General features: G+C 50.3%; 1 protein-coding gene across 1 annotated transcript; it reads left to right on the forward strand.

Annotated features, from left to right (window-relative positions):
- Positions 1-11,847: 11,847 nt before the first annotated feature.
- MSX1 (msh homeobox 1) lies at positions 11,848-17,681 on the forward strand. Its single transcript, XM_084860357.1, has 2 exons — positions 11,848-12,719; positions 16,816-17,681. The coding sequence occupies exons 1-2, from the start codon at positions 11,873-11,875 to the stop codon at positions 17,244-17,246; spliced, it is 1,278 nt and encodes a 425-aa protein (XP_084716483.1). The 5' UTR covers positions 11,848-11,872; the 3' UTR covers positions 17,247-17,681.
- Positions 17,682-20,169: the final 2,488 nt, after the last annotated feature.

Consider the following 20,169-nt stretch of genomic DNA (forward strand, 5'->3'; position numbering starts at 1 on the left):
ACAGGCAGACCTGACCCCAGGAGGCCCAGCGGCGTTTCTTGCGCAGGCCCCACTGAAACGAACGGGAGCTGCGCTCGGACAAGTTTAAGATACAATGGCTGAACCAAACAGCGGCGGCAGACAACAAACGCCTTCGCGTGGCATGCGCGGGTGCAGCGTGTTCTGGCTCCTTTTCCTTTAAGGAACGGGATCATTGGCGCCCGTGGCAGACGCTTCCCAGCGCCGTCGCCAGCAGCCTCTGCAGGTTTGCTCAGAAGCCAGCTCCGCCGCTTTCAGCGGACCTTGCGCCGAAGAAAGTGCCACAGGATTGCAGCGCCAGCGGCTGATCGCATCTGCCATGTTTACTCGGAAGTCAATCCCACTGCGTTTGATGGTGCAAACTTCCAGGAAAGCGCGCGTAGGATTGCAGCCGTATTGTCTGCAAGATGCAGGGTGCTCCTAAGGAATCCTCAAATGTGGCCACAGCACTCGCGCGCGCACACGCAGACACCCGCGGGCCTCCCCAAATGGCGCCCCTGGTTTTGGATTTGGGAAGAACTAGTTTGGCTGTGATTCTATGAAGTCCTCTTACTTGGGTGTCGGGTGAATGGGACATTTTCCGGGAAATGGGTTCAGGAGGAGCAGGGCGCCAGGCCTATTGACCCGGGAAGTTGGCCCGGCCCGGGCGTTTGTTTGGAAGCTAGAAAGGCTTGCAACGAACACCCTACGGCCAGATCCATTCAACGGAATCCAATTCGGCGTCGCTGCGCGCGCTTGTTGCCCCCCCCCCGGAAACTAGCCCCACCGAGTCTCTGTCCGTGGCTGAATCAGGTCCCAGCAACTGGCAGGGCGAGGCGGCTCTCCTCCGCCAGCCGGCTCTCGACCTTGCTGCGCAAACGCTGGGAATCGCCGCCGTCGCTCGAAAGGCCCGTGCGGAGGAGGAATCTGGCAAGTGAATTAATGGCGCAGTTAGACGCCAATGTTCGTCGCTTACCAGACGAGCAAGTCCGGCCGGGACAGGGCCAACCCCGCCGGAGAAGCTGAGGGGAGCGTCGTGACGGCCCGGCTGTGGGCCGCTAGGCCTCGCAGAGGCGTCTCCTCACCGCCGCCTCCCGGCAGGCTCTGCGCCCCGAGGCTCGGCGTCCAGGCGTAACGGCACAGGCCGCCATCCGTGGGCCGTCGATTCCGCGAGTGTCCTGTGGAAATTGGCTGCTCCTCCACTAAGAAGTGGCGGGACACAGCAAGACACAGGGCCGCTTAGCGTACACTCAGTAGGGAGCCACAGTCAGTATAGGATCTCTGACAAGGGTATCTGTATAGGTTCACGTGGTCGTCAACATTCATACTTTTAAAGTAAACAAGGAAGTAATTTTAGGTGTACATTTCAAAGCTAATCTCTGAAGTGGCCTCCTTGCTGCTGACCACTGGCCTTGGGCGTCTCATTCAATGCAGTGGGAAGGCTCTAGTGTAGAGCAAAAGAAATGATCACAACTACAGTGTTTATGAGGTATAGATATAAATATAGCCACACACAGTCAATATCAAGACGAAGGTAATATCCTCCATAAAGGTTTGGCACTTTTTAATGGACCATTATGTAATCTCTCCTCCACAACCAATTTAATCCCGAGTAGTCCCGTTGAATTAAGGAGGACAGCCTCACACCTTGTGCTTTGTTGGACCTCAGTTCAACCATGTACCGGGTGTCTTTGAAGCGTTTAATAATACATGCAGATCGAAATGCATTTTTGAAAGCAGTGTATTTCCTTCTGTAGTGTATTTACAACGGTAGTTGAAAATACGTATTCTAGGCCTGTATATTCGGTGGTTTACGCGATAGGTCACATGCAAGTCGGTTCAGAAAAGGGTTAGTACGAAAAAAGTGGATGTAAACTTAGGTCTGTGATTACAATAAACAATACCTATGGACTACAGGTATAGTTGGTGGATTGTTGTAATTCGATGTTCGCTAAATTAGTCATGGAAAGCCAATTTACACCGGGAAGAAATTATCCATCCAGACTCTGTTAGGAGATGGGCCGATTCACAAGTAAACTGTGTGTGTGTGTGTGTGGGGGGGGGGGGGGGTATCTGGGCTTACGAAGCCGACCAAAACTGGGAACACCGATATGCTTGGAAGTAAATGGAGCTGATCAGAATCGTCTGCCCTTCGTTTCCACCTGAGGCCAGCAGCAGGCAAATCTTCATGTAGTATTTAGCTGTATCACTCACAGCAACTTCAATGGGACGAGCACGAGGGCTCCTATCCATTTCAATGAGGTTGCGCAGGAGAACTCTACGGTGGATTGTGCCCAAAGTCTAGGACAATCGCCGCCGGCGTTGACCTTCGGAAGGAACTGGCAAGGAGGGGGCTATCTCCCCCTCCCCTGCCGGACTGCCTGTAGTATCTGGTGAAAGGCAGGCGCTGCTGGATGGCACCTGAGTGGAGGGAGCGGTGGCCCCAGACGGATGCTGCCATTCCAGCCATTAGGGGGGAGGTTTGAGAACGCCCGCCTGTCAGGTTCAGGCTGCTTGGCAGTCAGGTCGGTCCCAAATGACACCTCCAAGTCCTTCCCCCTGTGCATGTTTAAGGAACCTCGCGTCATCTCTGCCTACAACGTCAACAGCGAGCTGAAGAGATTCTGCAGCAGTATCGCGCTGTGATTTTACAAGCCGTTTCCAGCTAACAGCTGGATTCCAAATTTAGTGGGAAAGACGTTTCTATGGAAAGCAATGAGACTTACTTCCAAGTAAATGCCTGCATGATTTGGTTGTGTTCCAGATGAATCTTTTCCGATGGATTTAACGTTGCAATCCCAAACATACTTAGGCAACAATCCTTGGGAGTAAGTTTCATTAAGCTCAGTTCTACTGAGTAAACATGTATAGGATTACACTGTTAGGGAGTATGTCTCATTGAATTCGGTGGGACTTACTTCTGAGTAAGAGTGCTGCTTGGGGATAACTCTGGGATTCACATAAACCGCAAGGGGGCGAGGGAGGGGAATCCGCTTTCAGGCACTAGGTTGAATACTGAGTTTCCGCTTATATCCCAATTGTACACACATTTATGGTGCACTAATCCCATGCATTTCAATGGAACAGCGCTCCCTTCCAAGTAAGTGTTAGGATTCGGAGATCTGAACAGGGCAATAGACAAAGTGGGAAAGCTGTCAGGGCCTGGACTCTTCCCTGAGTATTTCCCCTCTTTCTCATTAAAATCTCCAGAACGCACATGTAGGCAGTATTCTATCCCATTACTCAATAAGAAGTTAACTTCTCCCACGGTCCAGTATTCTGACTACTGACTGCGATGGCACTGGGATGATAACACCCACTTGGTCACTTAGCATTTAATGTTGTAACAATTAAAATTATCTTATTGTTTTATTTAAAATCTTATTCATATTTAATTCAGTTAAATAATGGGGTTAACCGGCTATTCTGATTGAAACCCCGCCCCATGTTTTCGACTCCCTCCCGACAAAATATCTGACTAGGGACCTCTAGTAATGATTATTCGAACTTTATCCATTCTTAGGATTTTTCAAAAGCTTAATATTAAACGGAGGCTTGAAGAAGACACAATCTCAAAGCAACCCACACCGGTTTTAACAGCACTCCCAAAATACCTCGCCTCCTGCCCGAGCCACAACTCGCTTACATCATGTGCAGCCGGTTTCTTTACTGGGAAATACATCCGATGGGACTTACTTCCAGATATATGATTGCGGTCTTAGACTGAAAAGCGGACGGAATCCTGTTGAATTCAGTAGGTTGATGGGTCGGGATATGAAGTTCCCTGAACTGCAGCCCAAAGCATATAAATGTGAATACAACAGATCGGACTCCTGGCCGATCCTGCTTTTTACTTGAAATCAGCAGCCAAATCACACTGATTTCAGTGGGCCACAGGATCTGGGCTTGTGTCTAGCCAAAAACCGGGGGAGGCGGATCCCGCGCTGAGTCAAATTAGGTCCTATTTGGTGGCGAGAGTCCCACGATTAACTCAACCGGCGAATGTCGTGTTCATCCTCCAGATCAAATGGGGGAAAACTCCGAATCGGATCAGAGAACCGAAAGAACGGATGGAAGAGCGCGGGCCGTGATGTGCCTGTGTCCGCTGGAGGAGCCCAAACAGGAGAGCGGGGTGGTGGTGTGTGTGTGGAAAGCCAGAACGACCAATGCTACCTCCCGCGTACATCTGTGCCAGGGGCGTTCAGAGCCGTTTCTTCCAATCTATAGTAAAGAAACACTTGCAGCCCTATCCTCGGACAAGCTGATGCCGAGGAACTGGCAGTCAACCCCGCTTCCCCGGGTGCTTCCCGGTGAAAAAAGATAGGTATGTGTAAAGAGCCCCATCTGAACAGCGTTGCGGAGTTGGGGATCCTGAGCCCTAATAACGTAACACCCCCCCCCCCCCCGCTCGATGCATAGGAGGCTAAACGCCCAGCTACTTGGAAAGTCTTACGGCTGCGAGACGAACCGCGGGCACTGGAAAGTAAATTGCCTTGAAATGAAAGGGGCTGCCAAAGAGATGTGTTCAGGAAAGGAGTATAAATGGCGTATTGGGAGAGAAGTTGGTATTTCGGCTTCAGGAGGACAGACAACGACAAGAAGGGTGCAGTGAGGCGGCAGCGGCGTTCTACCTGCGCGAGCCACGACGTCCTTGAAGTGTAACGGCACATGGGCCTCCTTAAAGGCCGTGGGCGTCCTGGCTGCGGGAAGTTCTCCTGCTGCGCGGCCCCCGCGCAAGGACGGATTGCTGCGCAAGGATGCGGCCTGCACTGCGTTTCAGACTGCGGCTCGCGCAGGAGAACTTCCCGGGAGCGGGAGGGGAATGCGGGGGATCAGGCTGTTGCTTCCCACGCGGGCCGGGAGCCAGTCAGGTGGCCGTGGGGGAGGTCTTTCGTGAGCAGCTCCGTCCCCCTTTTGGGGCCAAGAGGCTCGGTGTCTGCTTGACATCTTGAAGCTTAAATAACCGTCAGGGCCGGCTTTGTTAACTGCCTGGCAGCCAAGTGCCTCGTTACGCCTGATTGAGCTAATTGCTTTGAAATAGGATATATTATCTATAATTATAGAGATCTTGGAGGAGACGGACAGCCTTGTGCTTTCATCTTGCCCAAGTGCACCAAAATGTCGCGATCAAATTAATTTGGGCCACTTGAAATAGTGCCCTCCATTCATCCAGCCTTAAAGAGACAAGCATACACACACACACACACACACACACGGCGTGTGTGTGTGTGTGTGGGGGGCTTCAACAGCACAATTACTAAGCTCAGGAGCCCCTGAGAAGTGTTTACGGTTGGGGGCGGCCATAGGTGTTAGTGGGGTCGTAGAGGAGGGTTACTTCGTCCTGTTTGGCTTTTAGCTGCGAGTTTACGAGTCTTTTGAAGGAGGCATCGTTTTCAAACCTCTTCGTGGAGTAAAGAGGGAGGGTACTCTTAAATACATCCGTTCGAATTTAGCGTCACATGAAAGTCAATAGGACTTTACTTCCAAGTAACTGTATGTAATTCAGTCTCAATATGTGGAAGTAAATATCATCAAAATATGTGGGACTGAAGGCCGTTTCACGCATTATAAGACGGTTGAAGTGTAGACCAAAATGTTGATCTCCATGCCCATGTATATGCAGACCTGTGTATCATAGAGGCACACGCATCGAGGAGTCACGGCTGCTCGTCAAATGTACACTTGTTGGCATTCCTGGGTTTTCATTTTACTTGAACGCCTAACTTTCTAATATGCAAACGCAACAAGTAAGTGTCATACAGATAAAATGCAAGAAATGCATCGCTTGATTTGTCATCACTTGAATAACTGTACACTTGATTACTGGTACTGTGTGAACTGACTCCACTGACAAGTGTTGCATTTGAGGAGATGTAAAGAGATCTGGCAGTTCTGTCTGTGGTGGGTGATGTTGCAGCTAGTAAAAGGTGAAGCGGCGGGGGCGGGGGCGGGGGGCTTGCTTACTGACACCTATGTGCACGAAATGACTTCCTGGAAAAGGACTGTGTTTGTGATGGTAAGGAAGTTACAGTGTCGGGATTACATTCGTGATTTTCACACGTGCGATTAATCACTTGATGTTGCAGGTTCTCAACTGATAAGCATGCACGTATGCTTGCACAGGTCAGGGATTGGGCAAAATTGTACGTGCAATGTAGACGCTCCGGCAAAACCGAGAGTACTGACACCTTACGAGGGGAAAGGCCTTATTAACAACCAATAGACACATTTTAAGGGGAAACCCTACTGGAAGAGATGGCAACTGGTCCCCGTTCATTACCGCGGGGCTGACACAGGAGACCTCAGTATGTTTCCGGGATAGTTTTAAGCACCTGCAGAAGGACCTTTCTTTGGGAACTGTGCAATTCCAGCCGACTAATCTGGGCAATGAAATCACACCGACTTCTGTATTTTGAAGTTAAGGCAGCCCTGGCTAACCCCGCGTGCCTGCCTTCCTCTGCAGCCAAGATTCAGCAGTGCTGGTTTATCTCCAACTACCAGGGCCCGCCAGCCCTGCCCTTAGGCAAAGTGAGGCGATTGTCTCAGGCAGCAGATGTTGGGAGGTGGCAACAAGGTGCTGGAGAAGACAGCTGTGGGCAACATGGCCTGCCCTGCGCCCCCTAACCTGCCTTCAGATGCGGTGGAGGTGGCTGTCTCAAAGTAAGTATGGAAGAAGATTAAACTGGATTGAGGTGCTATTTTAGTCTTGGCCTCAGGCAGCAAAATGTCTTGGGCCGCCCTGCCAGCAACCAAAGACTAGAGGGAAGTGGGGCTGCCCTTCTGCAGGCCACAAACACACCCACCCAAAGGGCAAAAGGTAACTGGCACATAAGATAGGGGAGACCCCTTTCTCTCTTTAACTGTCTTGAGGTGGTAGACGTCAGAAGCTGTAGCTGAAAGGATCCACAAGTCACTTGAGCCACAGTGCTTAAGCGTGGGTCACACAACCACGTACACTGCTCTTCATTTATTTATATTTGATTATTACTGCACCATTGATGACCGGAAAGTGAAGGTGTGAATAGGCTCCCATAAAAAGCACTGCCTGAGAGATGAGGTGACTGGAAAGTTCTGCCAGCTGTGTGATACCTGTGACTCCTATTCAGAAGACGTACAAGTCCTCAAGCGATGAACATGCATGTACAAACCAGCGCTTCATCAATGGGACCGCCTCCCCCGCGGGCCCCCCCCCCCAATTCTAAAGATTTGATTTGGAATTCATAAGAAGTTCTTTAAGAACGGGAGCCTCGGTAAGTCAGCAAACGATGAATAGGCTTAGGAGGCTGGTAGGCTGACACCCAAGCCTCGGGCGTCATTTTCATGGGACTGATGAACACTTAAGGACTATCCACAGCACAGTTAACTGTCCTAAATCCAAATTCCTTGACTTAACAGCCCAACCTAAATACATTAAGGAAGCCCCATCATTTCTGGGGGACTTGTTTCAGAGTGAAAGATACTTAGAACGGCCGGTGTTAAGGTTGCAGTCCACTGCACACGTAGTTGGAAGTAAGTTTCGCTGAATCAGGTGGGACTTTCCTCCCGACCATCCCCTGAAAATTTGTTTTTGTTTTGTTTTGTTTTGAAGTTAAATTTTCTTTTCCTCCCAAGAGAACTGAGGTAAGTCTTACGCACGCATGTAAAAGATATGTCAGAGTGTTCTGCCCAATTATAACATGCAGAATCAAGCTTAGGCGACCCTTCGGCTTTCAGATCCCCAAAACAAGGCGCTCGACTAAAAAGGCGCCACGTTCTCCTGCCCGGATTTCAAGCGGCTTCCTGCCCCCTCCAGTCAATAAACCCCAATAAAACATCAGGCGAACGGTCCGTTGTAGTTAATGCAGCAAATGATGCTGGATTCTCCTACAAAGCCACATTCTGGACGGCTTGTAAATGGCGAGCGAGCGAGCCCCGGCTAGGAGGATGGACTCCTGCCTGCAATACCACCACGAAGGACAAGAAGGTAAACGCGAGCCCCCGTTACCGGGAGGAAGAGGGTGGGACCTGCTCGTCTCCCCCGGCCATATTCGGGATGTCGGAATGAGATCCTCAGGCATCGCCTTCCGTTCCAAGACACCCCCAAAAGCAACGAGTGGCTTACGCGCCAGTAATTTGGGCTACGTGCCAGCGGACTTACTTCCAAGGAAGCGTGCATGGGACTGTGTTTCTTGCACGTCGCTCCGCCCGCCACGCTTTCCTCCGTGCTACTGAAATCCTGGGGCTGGCTACCAGACGGAAGAGTTCAGGGTCCTGCGGTGTTAGCAAAAGCAAGCAGCCCGCGTCTCTTTCCCGTATCTCCTGCCCCCATCGAAACAGTGGCAGAGGGCTGGCGGGCGGGCGGGGGATGCAGTGGGGACAGCAGCCGACTGCAGGTCAAAGGAACACAGGCCTCTCCTCTTCAGCAGCGCCCCCCTCTTTTTTGGTCCCGATCCAAAAGAACCACTAATGTGAACAAAGTGCAAAACGACGGCGGTGCGGGGGTGGGGGGGATAAAAATCGGTGTCTCCCAAGGCTGTGTAGTGTGTGTGGGGGGGGGAGAGGCGTGATTGGCCGAGCCAGCTAATTTTGTCCGGCTGAATGTGCCGGTGTCCCAGGGCTCCGGCGCCTTGCTCCCTTGACGCGGGTGAGCGTCCTCAATAGTCCCCTCCAGCGGGAGCCTTTGATGCCGCCGCCGCTGGCGCCTAAAGACAACATCACTTGTCTGCCTATTAGAGCCACTGACTAATCGTGACAGATTGTTTATTCTCGCAATTAGCGATGCCGCCGCTTCTTGGAGCAGCCGCTCCGCCGCAAGCCCCCCCCCTCCCCGCCGGACTGGACCGGCCTTTCCTCCCAAAAGAATCGATCGCAGACGCGGGAGGGGGTGCGGGGGGGATACTCTTGGTTGGTCCCCACAAGCACGGAGAGCGGAATCTGGCCACGACGGTCGAACTGGAAAGGGGGAAGGGGCTGGAGAGAGGTTCGTGGCGGAAGAGGACCACGAGGTCCTTTTTCTTTTATTCTGGCCCACATGTCAAATCAGCTGAAATAATACGTGGTTTGCTTCAAGGAAGCCCAAGTATTTCGCCCTAACTTCTTTATGGAGAAGAATGACAGACAGAAAAGGGGGGCTTGGCCGTATCTCCTGAAAACATTTCCAGAGAAGACACCAAGGCCCCACACACTGCGTAGGAAAAGGGGCCGAAGTCGAAAGGACCAAGGTGAATCTTGCCTCTACTTAACGTTAAGATTTTTACAACTCTACAACTCACGGGCACGTTAAGTAGGGACAAAATATAGGCAGGAGCGTCTAGATTCACTAAAATCATCAACTGGGGAATTTACATTTCAGTCAAGACCCTCCACAAACTCAACAGCATCATTTTACTAAAATGATCTCTCAGTCAGCATCTACTCTCAAAAGAACTTAACTTGTCTGGTTGTGTCTTTTATATCGGGGTGAAGCCTCAGCACGCAGGTGCACCTATCCTTTCTTGGTTTATTTACACAGATTCGTTGAGGCCCACAATAAAGACATGTATACTAGACATGTATACATTTGAGTCAAAGATTTTTTAAAAAATTATAGGTATCACTTAATAATATAGTCTTCGAATAATTTTCTCTTGTCTTCATGTGTGTGTGTGTGTGTGTGTGTACACACACACACACACACACTTATAATTTCCTTAACACTTTCAAGACCACAAAATACTTTCCCACATAGGCAAGCGAGTGCCTGCCCCCCCCCCCGCATCGCTCTGTGGAACCACATAGCCAGAATGTCATATATGTGTTCATGTCTCTCTAACACAATGTGGGCACCATTCAGTAAAAATTAAGCACTTGTAAGCCTCATTGGGTTCAGCAGGAGTTGAATATATATTTCATAATTGTTCAGATTTAACTTTTGCTGTATCCTTAAAAACGCATATTATTTTAAATTATTATTATTTTAATGTAAGTGGAGAAACAGATGGAAACGAATTTACAATCTCCAAACAGAGATTTGTCGATATTAGTATGTTTTTCATAAGCAAAGACAAACAAAACATGCAAGTTCTGCCCTCAAGGATTTTACAGACTGAATTCTGTCAGGGAGACAATGGAAGAGGAAAAGAGAGAAATGCAGTTACACACATCTTGACCAGTATGATGCAGAGGTTAAAATGTTGCACTAGGACTGAGAAGAGTTCCAGGTCGAAGCTTCAGCCTTGAAATTCACTGGATAAACCTCTTTCTCATTCTAACCTACCTCACAGGATTGTCGGGAGGATAAAAGCGAGGGAATGTCTATATGCACTTCTTTGAACTCCTTGGCACAAAATTCAGGATATAAATGTATAATTTACATATAAATGTAAATTCAGGATATTTAAAACATATTTAAATGAATTTAGGGTTGGGATTTCAGCTCGACATTCATCTATAGTATGTCAATTCTGGATAGATGTGCATGGGAATTTAAATATAGACACAAATCTCTATTGGGACCCATATTAAATTCCTGTTCATCCGCTCATTCACGAATCAGCGAACATACCATTGCCATGACTGCGACATCCATCCATCCATCCCATAATCTAAGTGCGCATAATCTCCAGTCTTCCTCGGGTCCAGTTAAAAAGACCGGGTCTCTGCTGCCCCTCCCCGTTTAGATAATTACCCTTAAATGACTGCAAGAGCCTCTTGTGTTTCGCCGAGATTAGAGCCCCGCAGCTATCAATAAACTTTTCTCAGCAAGCGGCCAATCCCATTATTAGAGAGAGCTGCGCCTTTTACTGCACATCCGTCCTGGTCACAAGGATAAGGGATCGTAAAAGGCATTCACGAAACAAAATCTCCTTTTTAAGACCTTAATGGGTCGGGACTAGAGGTTAGACTTCCTGTTGGGTATTAAGGCTCAAATCTCTAGGCACTTTTATAATCATCAAACGAAATGAACCCGTCGCCACATTGTATACTTTATCGGTAGAAACACACACATCTCCTAGATACATTAGATACAAATAGTGTACATTTTTGCTTCAATTCTCTTTGGTTTGTTTGTTTGTTTGCTAAATTGCGTCTTTGGAAACAGATGAAAACTAGTTTTATCTGCATTAAGAGTAGGTCATATCTAGGGCACCCGGAATCCCAGTCACATCCACAGTTCTGTTATGGAGACGACTTTAATCAGGTTTAGCCCAGCCGAGATAAATCTGGTTATAAATAAACTTAAGGCCTCATATATGGTAGTATGAGGCCTTAAGTATGAGTCTTCATCAGGTAGTATTGTGGGCTCTCTGTGGTTTTCTACTTTCGCTTTTAAAAAACTATTATTTCACTAATACATAAACATTGAGGTTACTGTCCTGTGCACACTTACTTGGAGTAAGCTCCATTGAACATAATGGGAGTTACTAACGATAAAAACATGCTTAGGATCGGACTGCATACAGGCCGATGTAGCCAAAGTTAAGCGCTTTTCATTTCCATGGATTACAACCAGAAAGCGAAACACATTTAAGTTCATCCTATTGAAATAACTCGGCATTAAGTGTATTAAATTAACGGGGTCATGACCTAAACGGGGCTGGTGTGAATATTGGTGGGAGGGGGAGGTTATAATTCTACAGTGGCCTCTGGCTCATACACTCCCGCGCGCGCGAATGAAGCCAATATCCAAAGAAGATGGTTCTGGAAAGCACAAAATGGTTCACCTTATATAATAAACGGCACGTTTTACCGCTGGTGATGGGAAGAAAGACGGTTAAACCTAATAATCTGAAAACGGCGCCCGGCCGCTGAGACGCGCGGACCGCGGCGAACTCACAGAGGTCCCATCCTGGGGCGGGGGCGGGGGCGGGGGGGCGCCGCATCAAAGCAAAGCAAACACAACCCCGAGGTGAGCAGAATGCAATCTGGTGTGACTGGGCGCTGTTCTGAGCCAAACGACGAGAGCCGGCCGCACAGCTGCCGCGCCGCAGAGGGAAGTTCCTCGCTCGGAGCGGAGCGAGGAAGCGGCGCGCGGCGGACCCGGCCGGGCCCTCGCCCCCTCCTCGCCTCGTCTCCGGCGCGCCGCGCCCAATGGCGAGCGAGAGGACCACCCCTCGGCGCGCGGATTGGCCGCGGGCGGAGTTCGCCCGCTTTATCAGCCAGGCCCGCTCTCGAGAGGGCCTCGGAAAGCGTCCCGGAGCGCCGCGAGGAGGAGCGAGAGGAGCGCGGACGGCCCTGGCTCCGACGGCGCCCCCACCTCCATGAACGGCTGCTCGAGCGCCAGCAGGGGGGTGGGCGCTGCATGGCCCCGGCGCTGGAAATGACTTCTGTCCAGAGCGGGGCCAGAGCCGAGGAGTCGCCCGCGCCGGCCTTCAGCAAGCCCGGGCCGGCGGGGGCCGCCATGGGCGGCGAGGAGGACGGCGACAAGCCCAAGGCAGCGCCGGCTCTGCTGCCGTTCAGCGTCGAGGCGCTCATGGCCGACCACAGGAAGCCGGGCGGCGGCGGCGGCGCCAGAGACAACCTGGCCAGCGGGGCTGACCTGGGAGGGCCGTCGGCCCACCAGAGGACCCTCAGCCCCAGGATGGCGGGCTCCTCCGCCGCGGCGCCGGACAAGCCCACCTCCCCGCTGGCTCTCGCCAGCCATTTTGCCGTCGGGGGATTAGTCAAACTGCCCGACGAGGCGCTTGTCAAAGCCGAAAGCCCCGAGAAGCCGGTGGACCGGACGCCCTGGATGCCAAGCGCCCGCTTCTCCCCGCCGCCTCCAAGTAAGTGGGCCAGCCGGGAAAGCCAAACTAACTTGGAAGGAGGGGGGCCCTTGAGAAGGAGCGGATGCCGAGCGCGCTCTTGTTCTCCGCAGCCCAGCTGAGCGCAAGTTCTTGGACTTGTCAGCCTGTTTCGGCTACCCTGAAACTAAGGGGACTTTTACTTTCAAGTAAATGTGTTGAGTGGGTTGGAAATATGTCCGAGGTTCATTTCAGTTGTGGAACTCCACTGCCAGTAAACGCACGCAGGACCTCGGCCCGAACGAATTCCACTGACTCAAATGGGGCAGGCCCTCAAACGTGTTTACTTGGAAGTAAGGGCCACCAGTTTCTACTGGGATTGATACACCCTTGCTAAACATATCCCCTGGTTTCAACTGGACTTGGTTCCAAGTCAAAGTGTTGTAGGATAGCGGTGTTTTAGCACGGCCTAACACCGAAAACCCCAAGCGCCTCCGAAGTTGATACCAACGGGGCTTCCTAAAACTTTTTTTACCGTCAGCTACAAATCAATTTAAAGCTTACTCCTTCCAGTGTTTGACTCGATTGTATAGCGGCTGTGAACTGCCTTCAACCTCAATACTGCTTACGTGAGTTGGGGTTATCGGTAGATGATGTCGCTTCTGTGGAGCACGTTTTGGTACAATCCAGCCTTTCCCGGTGCTCTGAAGCACCATAGGGGAGGCCTCTTCAAACAGCAGAAGCTACGTGCAAGCGAGTCTTGCTAGATCCTGCCGGCTGGCACTCCAGCCCCGTCCACGCAACCCAGTTGAGCTAGTAGCCCAGGTTACCATGGAAGGTCTCCTTGGTTTCCTTATGAATAAAGTGGCCTTGGTTCCGCTGAACTGGATTCTGGCCTGATTGCCACTCACAATGCTGGTGGTAAATGGCTTTTCCACCGTGAAGAAGCCACAGAGTTCTAGATGGGGGCGGGGGAAGTGGGCTGGAGCGTGTGGAACCACCAGTGATTATAGCGCAACCCCCTGCGATAATACATCTTCTGTGGCACCACAATGTGGCCCTGAGTACCCTTGACGGGTAGAAGGGCTGAGTGTAAGTTTAAGAAATAATCATAATAAATTTTTAAAAAGTAAATGCTAAACAAATTGGAAAACTTGGCCATTAGGAAGCCCAAAGAAGATCCCTGACTGCTTATTTCTACTGCACTTGGAGCTCCTTAGAGTACCTTAGTGGGCCCAGCTACATATTTGCCCTGTGTATCCTTGGCCTAAACACTTTGGTTTGGAAGTTAAATTCCTTGGATGGTTAAAGGTGTGGGAGTGCATGCAGAAGCAGGAAACCACAACTCCAGCCCTGGGAAGGCTTTCCAGCACATCAATATGGTATGGTAACCACGTTTAGGAGCGGCCTGGCGGCCTGTCTGACAGAGGAATTAGCAGGGACTTCCCTTGTAGGCGGGCTGCAGTTTGGCCTCCCTCCTTCTCCTGTGGATTAAAATGGAATATTTTAAAACAGAACGCCCTGAAAAGATAATTGCGCAATTATTATTAACTAATCTGACTCTGATCCTAAAGGCATTTACATATAACTACGCCCTACTGCTATCAATACCAGGTACTTTATATTGGTGTGTCTAGGATCAGGTAGGTGGTGTTGGAGAAAGTATCTACAACTTTTCTAGCACGGTTACATTACTACTTCATAGATCGCTCTGATCTGAAACACTTGTACACTTTCTGGCAGCCTTCCTGTTAAATTTCAGTGCTTCTGCCTTGTTTTCTTTTCTTTCTTTTTTACATGTTATTAGGAAACCAACCTAAAACCAGCATTCCTTGGGCTTTATGTTAGGGCCTGGGCCACTGTGGATTATTTAGGCCTAGCCTTTATCTATGTGGATGCAAATAAGCTAGCCTGGAATTATATAAACAGTTCAAGTTGGGTCCCCTACCTCTGTATTTAAGAATTGCTTTTTGAAATACATTTTATCGGATATATTTCTAAGCGGTTAATATTTTTTGATCCAGCCTTCCAAATACTTTCAAAGGGAATCTAATCCATATATCCTGTTAGCAAGTAAAGCGGAATTTGGCCTACTATGGAGTCCCCAAGAATACACAAAATCTAGCTGTGTCGAAAGAAACTGTAGGAATACTTTGAAAGATCGGTAAACAATTTGTGTTTTTTTTAATGGCTACAGAAATTATATTACAAAGAATATTCTCCAAATCAGTCTTGTGTCCTACTGTGGGTAGCCTTGACACAAGGGGCCCAATCCACCTCAAAATTCTGCTGCAAAAATATTTTGACATCACTGGGACCGATATAAGTGAGGCTTCTTGTTCATTTAAATGGAGCTTGTTCAGGAGAGCTTCTCAGTGAATTGTATCCAAATATTTATTAACCACTGACAGAAGTAAGTCTTACTAGGCTTAATGGAACTTACTCCTAAGAAAATGTGCATCTCATTGCAGCCGAAATCTCTTTTCTGTTAACGGAAATCCTTAAATTACACAACTGTTTTGTTTGCCCTGCGGTGCAAATCCTTGGATTGGACCTGATTTGAGGTTGTGATTGAAAGTGCAATTTCTAAGGAGTAAGTTCCATTAGAGCTGTCAGACTTATTTCTAAGTAAATCTGTCTAGGAATCTCAGAACTTCTCCTTCTGCTCAACTGGGTGTGGACTGGAGTACTGAGAGACACCTTTAAAACAGGCTGTTAAAGGAACGAGAAGTGTCCTTTCAAACTTTCTAATTAGTGACCTATGCACTCTGTCTCCCAAGAGTATAATAAATGGGGTGTGAGTGACAGGACCGGCCCTTTTGGTTTTTTGTTTCCTTCAGTAAAATACATTTTCCTTCCCATCCCCTTTCTCCTTCCTATTAACTACTCCTCTCTCCCACCCCACTGCCTGCAAATACTTTAGACTTCTATCTTGCACACCAAGGCATCCAGATTATTAAAGGAAAGCCTCCAGCCCGGTGTCCTCTTGATGTGGAAACCCTTTTTGAGGGGTTGTTGGCTGTGAGGTGACTTAGCTCCATTTGACCCGGAGGTGCAGGAAACCAGACCACCTCTACAGAGGCAACAATTGGATGAAGTTACTTGAGAGAATAAGCCCAGTTGAAGTCAATGGACAGAATCTGGCTGCAGGGGTGATTTGGCCTGTCATAACCTCTCTCACATCTAGCATCCAGCCAAAAGGAACCCTGTCATTTAAAGCCAAACAGCTTGGAGTGTTATCCATACACATCCCATTTGCTTACTGCAGTCCCCCCCCCCCCAACAGACATTAATTTAATCTGTCTTTTGCCCATTTAGTACATCCCATCCTCTTTCCCTTTGCGGGAGCAACTTGATTTCAGTAAAATGTAGAGCCTGATTCCTCTGCATGTTTACCTGTAAGTCCACTGTGCTTAATGGGACTTGCTCCAGAGTAAGTGTGCATAGGAGACCACCTCTGACCCATACAAACCGAACAGGATCACAACCCAGTTGGCCTAAATCAGTTTGAATCTGATAATTTCCGTTTAACTGAGTTCTGAATCCACTTGTAACCGCTTGGTAAGACCTTTCCCAAATTAATTGAGGGGATTCTCGAAAAATTCACCCTACAGCGTAGTTAGCCAGAAGTATTAGAATTTAAAACCAGTTCAGTCCATTAACCTCACTGGGGCTAAATAGTCTCGCTGTGGTCTAAGCGGATTATGGCTCAAGCCATCAAATAGGATTTATTTTTACAGGCCGTTTCTAAACACGTTTACTCTGAAGTAGGCCCCACTGAGTTCAGTGTAGCTTCCTTCCTGGTAAACGAGTTGGGATTGCATCCCGTAGCAAGTTTAGAAAGCGCTCTCCTAAAGGCTACTGCACAAAACATCGTCGGGGGACAAAAGTCCAGCTCGCTTGAGACGTCCTTCCGAGTAAGCGGGGTTGTGACGTCCTAGGCCAAGCCCTGGGTTGGCAGGCTGGGCGGCCTGTGGCTTGCAGGGCGTGGATCGGGCGGAACAAGGGGGCGACGCCCCTCGGGGCCCCGCCTCTCCGCGAGCCTCGCCCCGGGGGTTGCGCTGGGCTGGGGCGGGCTCCCTCTGCCGCGCCTGAGCGCTGGGCCTGGGCCTAACGGGCGTCGCTGCTGTCTCCGCAGGGCGCGCTAGCCCGCCGGCCTGCACCCTCCGGAAGCACAAGACCAACCGCAAGCCGCGGACGCCCTTCACCACGGCGCAGCTGCTGGCGCTGGAGAGGAAGTTTCGGCAGAAGCAGTACTTGTCCATCGCCGAGCGCGCCGAGTTCTCCAGTTCGCTGAGCCTCACCGAGACGCAGGTCAAGATCTGGTTCCAGAACCGGCGCGCCAAGGCCAAGCGCCTGCAGGAGGCCGAGCTGGAGAAGCTCAAGATGGCGGCCAAGCCCATGCTGCCGCCCGCCGCCTTCGGCCTCTCCTTCCCGCTGGGCGGCCCGGCCGTGGCCGGCGCCTCCCTGTACGCCTCGTCGGGCCCCTTCCCGCGCGCCGGCCTGCCCGTCACCCCCGTGGGACTGTACGCCGCGCACGTGGGCTATAGCATGTACCACCTCTCCTAGAGCGCCGCCGCGCACGCTCCCGCAGGATCTGGGCCGAGGCAGGCTGCCGCCGGGGCCTCCTCGCTCGCCGCCCTGGAGGAGAGGCCCACCGGATGCTTTGGCCCTCCCGCCCCTGGCGGAAAGACCCCAGGCACCGGGGAGGGGAAGGGGGAGGACTGGTTGCCCGCCTCGGCTCGCCCGGGAAAATCGGCCTCGAAGGACCAGAGCATCCCGCAGGCTTTGGCTGGGGACTGCTCCCGCTGCTCTTTGCCTCCTGTTCTTCCACCATGCCCTGAAGAAGGGGCACTGTGTACTGTGTAATATACTGTACAGTTGAAAATTTATTATCGTTTATATTAATAGCTATATTTGATAAATAAATTAATTTTAAAGGACCTTGGGTTGACAGGGTTGGACGTTGCCTTCCACCCTGGCAGGTCTAAAAGATTTCATTCGATCTCGTCTCTCTCCTCGACTCTGTTGGAAAAGTTGGTTGTGTTTATCATCTGGCTCTCAACCCCCGGCCCCCATGAAATGATTTCAGTGCAGATTGTACAGACAACTTCCACGTGAGTTGTCCTCCCACACTGGAAGGAAGTTCCATTGGTTTCAAGGAACTTAATTCCAAGTAATGTGTTTAGGGTTGTAGTGCAAATAATTAAGATGGCTTTCCTTCTGAAGAAAATCAAAGGCAGCATATTTTTAAAATAGATTACCAAGTGTACAGAACTTGGGAATTAAGTCCAGTTGACATAAATGTGATTTCTGAGTAAGTTTGCTTTTCCTGATGCCTCATACTTTTCTGTCCTTGCAAGAATAGATAGGTAGCCACTGGGATTTTCCATTCAAAGCCAGTTTTTGCAAAAGCCTTTCCTCCCAAGCATGCTTATTTCAGGACTACAATTCTGGAGGCAATTGCTTCAAGTGAGTGGACTTCAATGAGGTGTGAACGAAAAGGCTGCACAAATCTGCATCCATCAGACAAGTTAAGTTAAACCCAGTTAAGCTAAAATTTAATTAGACTGCAATCCTATACAGACCTACCTGGTAGTAAGCCTCATTGAACTCAGCCGGACTTACTTCTGAATAGATATTTATAGAATTGCACTGTTGATATTATTGGGACTGAGACCAGCTTAGAAAGCATAGTGAATCCCATGTATGTTTACTTGGATGCAATTTCTATTGAATTCAGTAAGACTTACTCCCAAGTAGATATAATAAGACTGCAGCCTTACGTTCTAATCTTTGCAAATCCTACTTATTTTGATTGCAAATATTGAAGTGAATGGGGCTCACCGTTTAGTTTTTGATTGCGGGATCCTAAACACACTTCAGTCCTATACTCATCTAGGAATAGGCCCCATTGAACTCAATGGAGCTTACTTCTGAGTAGACATAGGTCTGAGTAGATATATATAGGATTACATGGTTATATGGCTGTAAGGTACTGTAAATTAGTTCAAACTGGTTCAAATTAGGATTACAGCCAGCATGTAGGAGGGAAGGAAAAGAAGGGCTGAAAGCTGATGTAACAAATATAGAAGACCTATATATAACTCAGGTTGCAATCCTATGCACACTTACTGGAGAGTAAGCTCACTGAACACAGTGGGAGTTACTTCAGAATAAACATGCATGATTGGGTTGTATGCCAATTACATCTCAGTACTTCGGTTTTGTCTAGTTCACAGCTCAAACCTCTGCATGCTTACTCTGAAGTAAGTTCCACTGAGTAAGTTCACTGAGACGTACTCCCTAGTAACTGGGTAGAGGACTGTAGTTCTTAGTCACTATCTTGGAAATCAGGTACACCGACTTAATGCTTAAGTCACTATGTTTAGGATAGAGATTTCAAGGGAATAGTCCCAAACCTGTTCGTTTGGCTGTGGATCGGGTTGCCAATCTGCAGTTGAGTGGGAGAGACTTGCCAAGTTGGCTGTGAGGAAGGGGTCGGCCCCCTGAGAAAGCGCTGCTGGAAGAGAAGCTCTTGGGGTTGCGCGGGGGTGGGGGCGGACTCTGCCGCGGAGTCCCGAAATTTGGCGGGCGGTATGGGGGAGGCATAGAAGAGAAGGGGTGGCGGAATCCAGCGCCTGGGCTCTGCTTTCTCCTACACCAGGCGTCTGAAGGGCTCTGATGGACTCCCCACCTTCGTGTTTCTGGACTCCACAAGGTCAATTTCCACCCGGCTTCGACTGAAGTCTGAACTTGTCCAAACTCCCCTGCGGAAAATGCTGGCGACATTAAAGGGATTCGGTTACAAGCGGCGGGAGGGATTGTAAAGACTTCAAGGGGCGGCGGGTTGGGGGGGAGAAGTCCGAGGCCAGGCTCAGACATGCGCGGGCTGTGCCGGGGCGCTGTCCTCGAAGCGTGGCCGGGGGTTTTGCTTCGTATCAGCCCAGCCACACGGGCAGGCGGGAGGAGGGTGGGCAGCACGATGCGGCCTCGTTGGCGCCCCTAGAATGCCCCGCCGCTAGGCGGAACGAGGCCGTGCCGGAGCCGGCCGGGCCCGGGCGATGCTGCTGCCGCGCACCTTGGCTTGGGGCGGGACGGAGGCCAAGTGCAGTCCGGCCCAGGTACTCAACGGCCGTGGGCCGGCCCCGTCCTCTGGCATTGGGACACAAGCGCTGGTTTGCCGGCCACCGGTTTGGAACCGCTACAGGCGGAAGGGAGGAATCGCCTGCGGCCTCCGCAGCCCAGCTAAGCCGAAGTCGTAGCCTTGGGCAGCGGATTTGGTCCTGCCTGCGGGGCCAACAGCTCGCTCCTGAATATGTCTTAGTCAGGCTTGCTCCGAGGAGGTCGATTTAGGCTGCGATCCTATACACACTTACCTCGGAGTAAGTCCCACTTAACTCATGAATACCTCCTTCCGAGTAGACATGTATAGGATGGCACTGCTCGAGGCTGCCCCGGAGCCTGCGATCCAGCCAGGCTCTCCGACTTC

The sequence above is a fragment of the Heloderma suspectum genome, chromosome 5, assembly GCF_057233095.1.
Source record: "Heloderma suspectum isolate Gila_16-S chromosome 5, 16-S_ref, whole genome shotgun sequence".
Classification (NCBI taxonomy): domain Eukaryota; kingdom Metazoa; phylum Chordata; class Lepidosauria; order Squamata; family Helodermatidae; genus Heloderma; species Heloderma suspectum.

Coding starts and splice junctions, on each gene's coding strand:
- MSX1 (XM_084860357.1), top strand. CDS start 11,873: ATGCAATCTGGTGTGACTGGGCGCTGTTCTGAGCCAAACGACGAGAGC. Junction 12,720..16,815: donor CTTCTCCCCGCCGCCTCCAA/GTAAGTGGGCCA, acceptor CTGTCTCCGCAG/GGCGCGCTAGCCCGCCGGCC.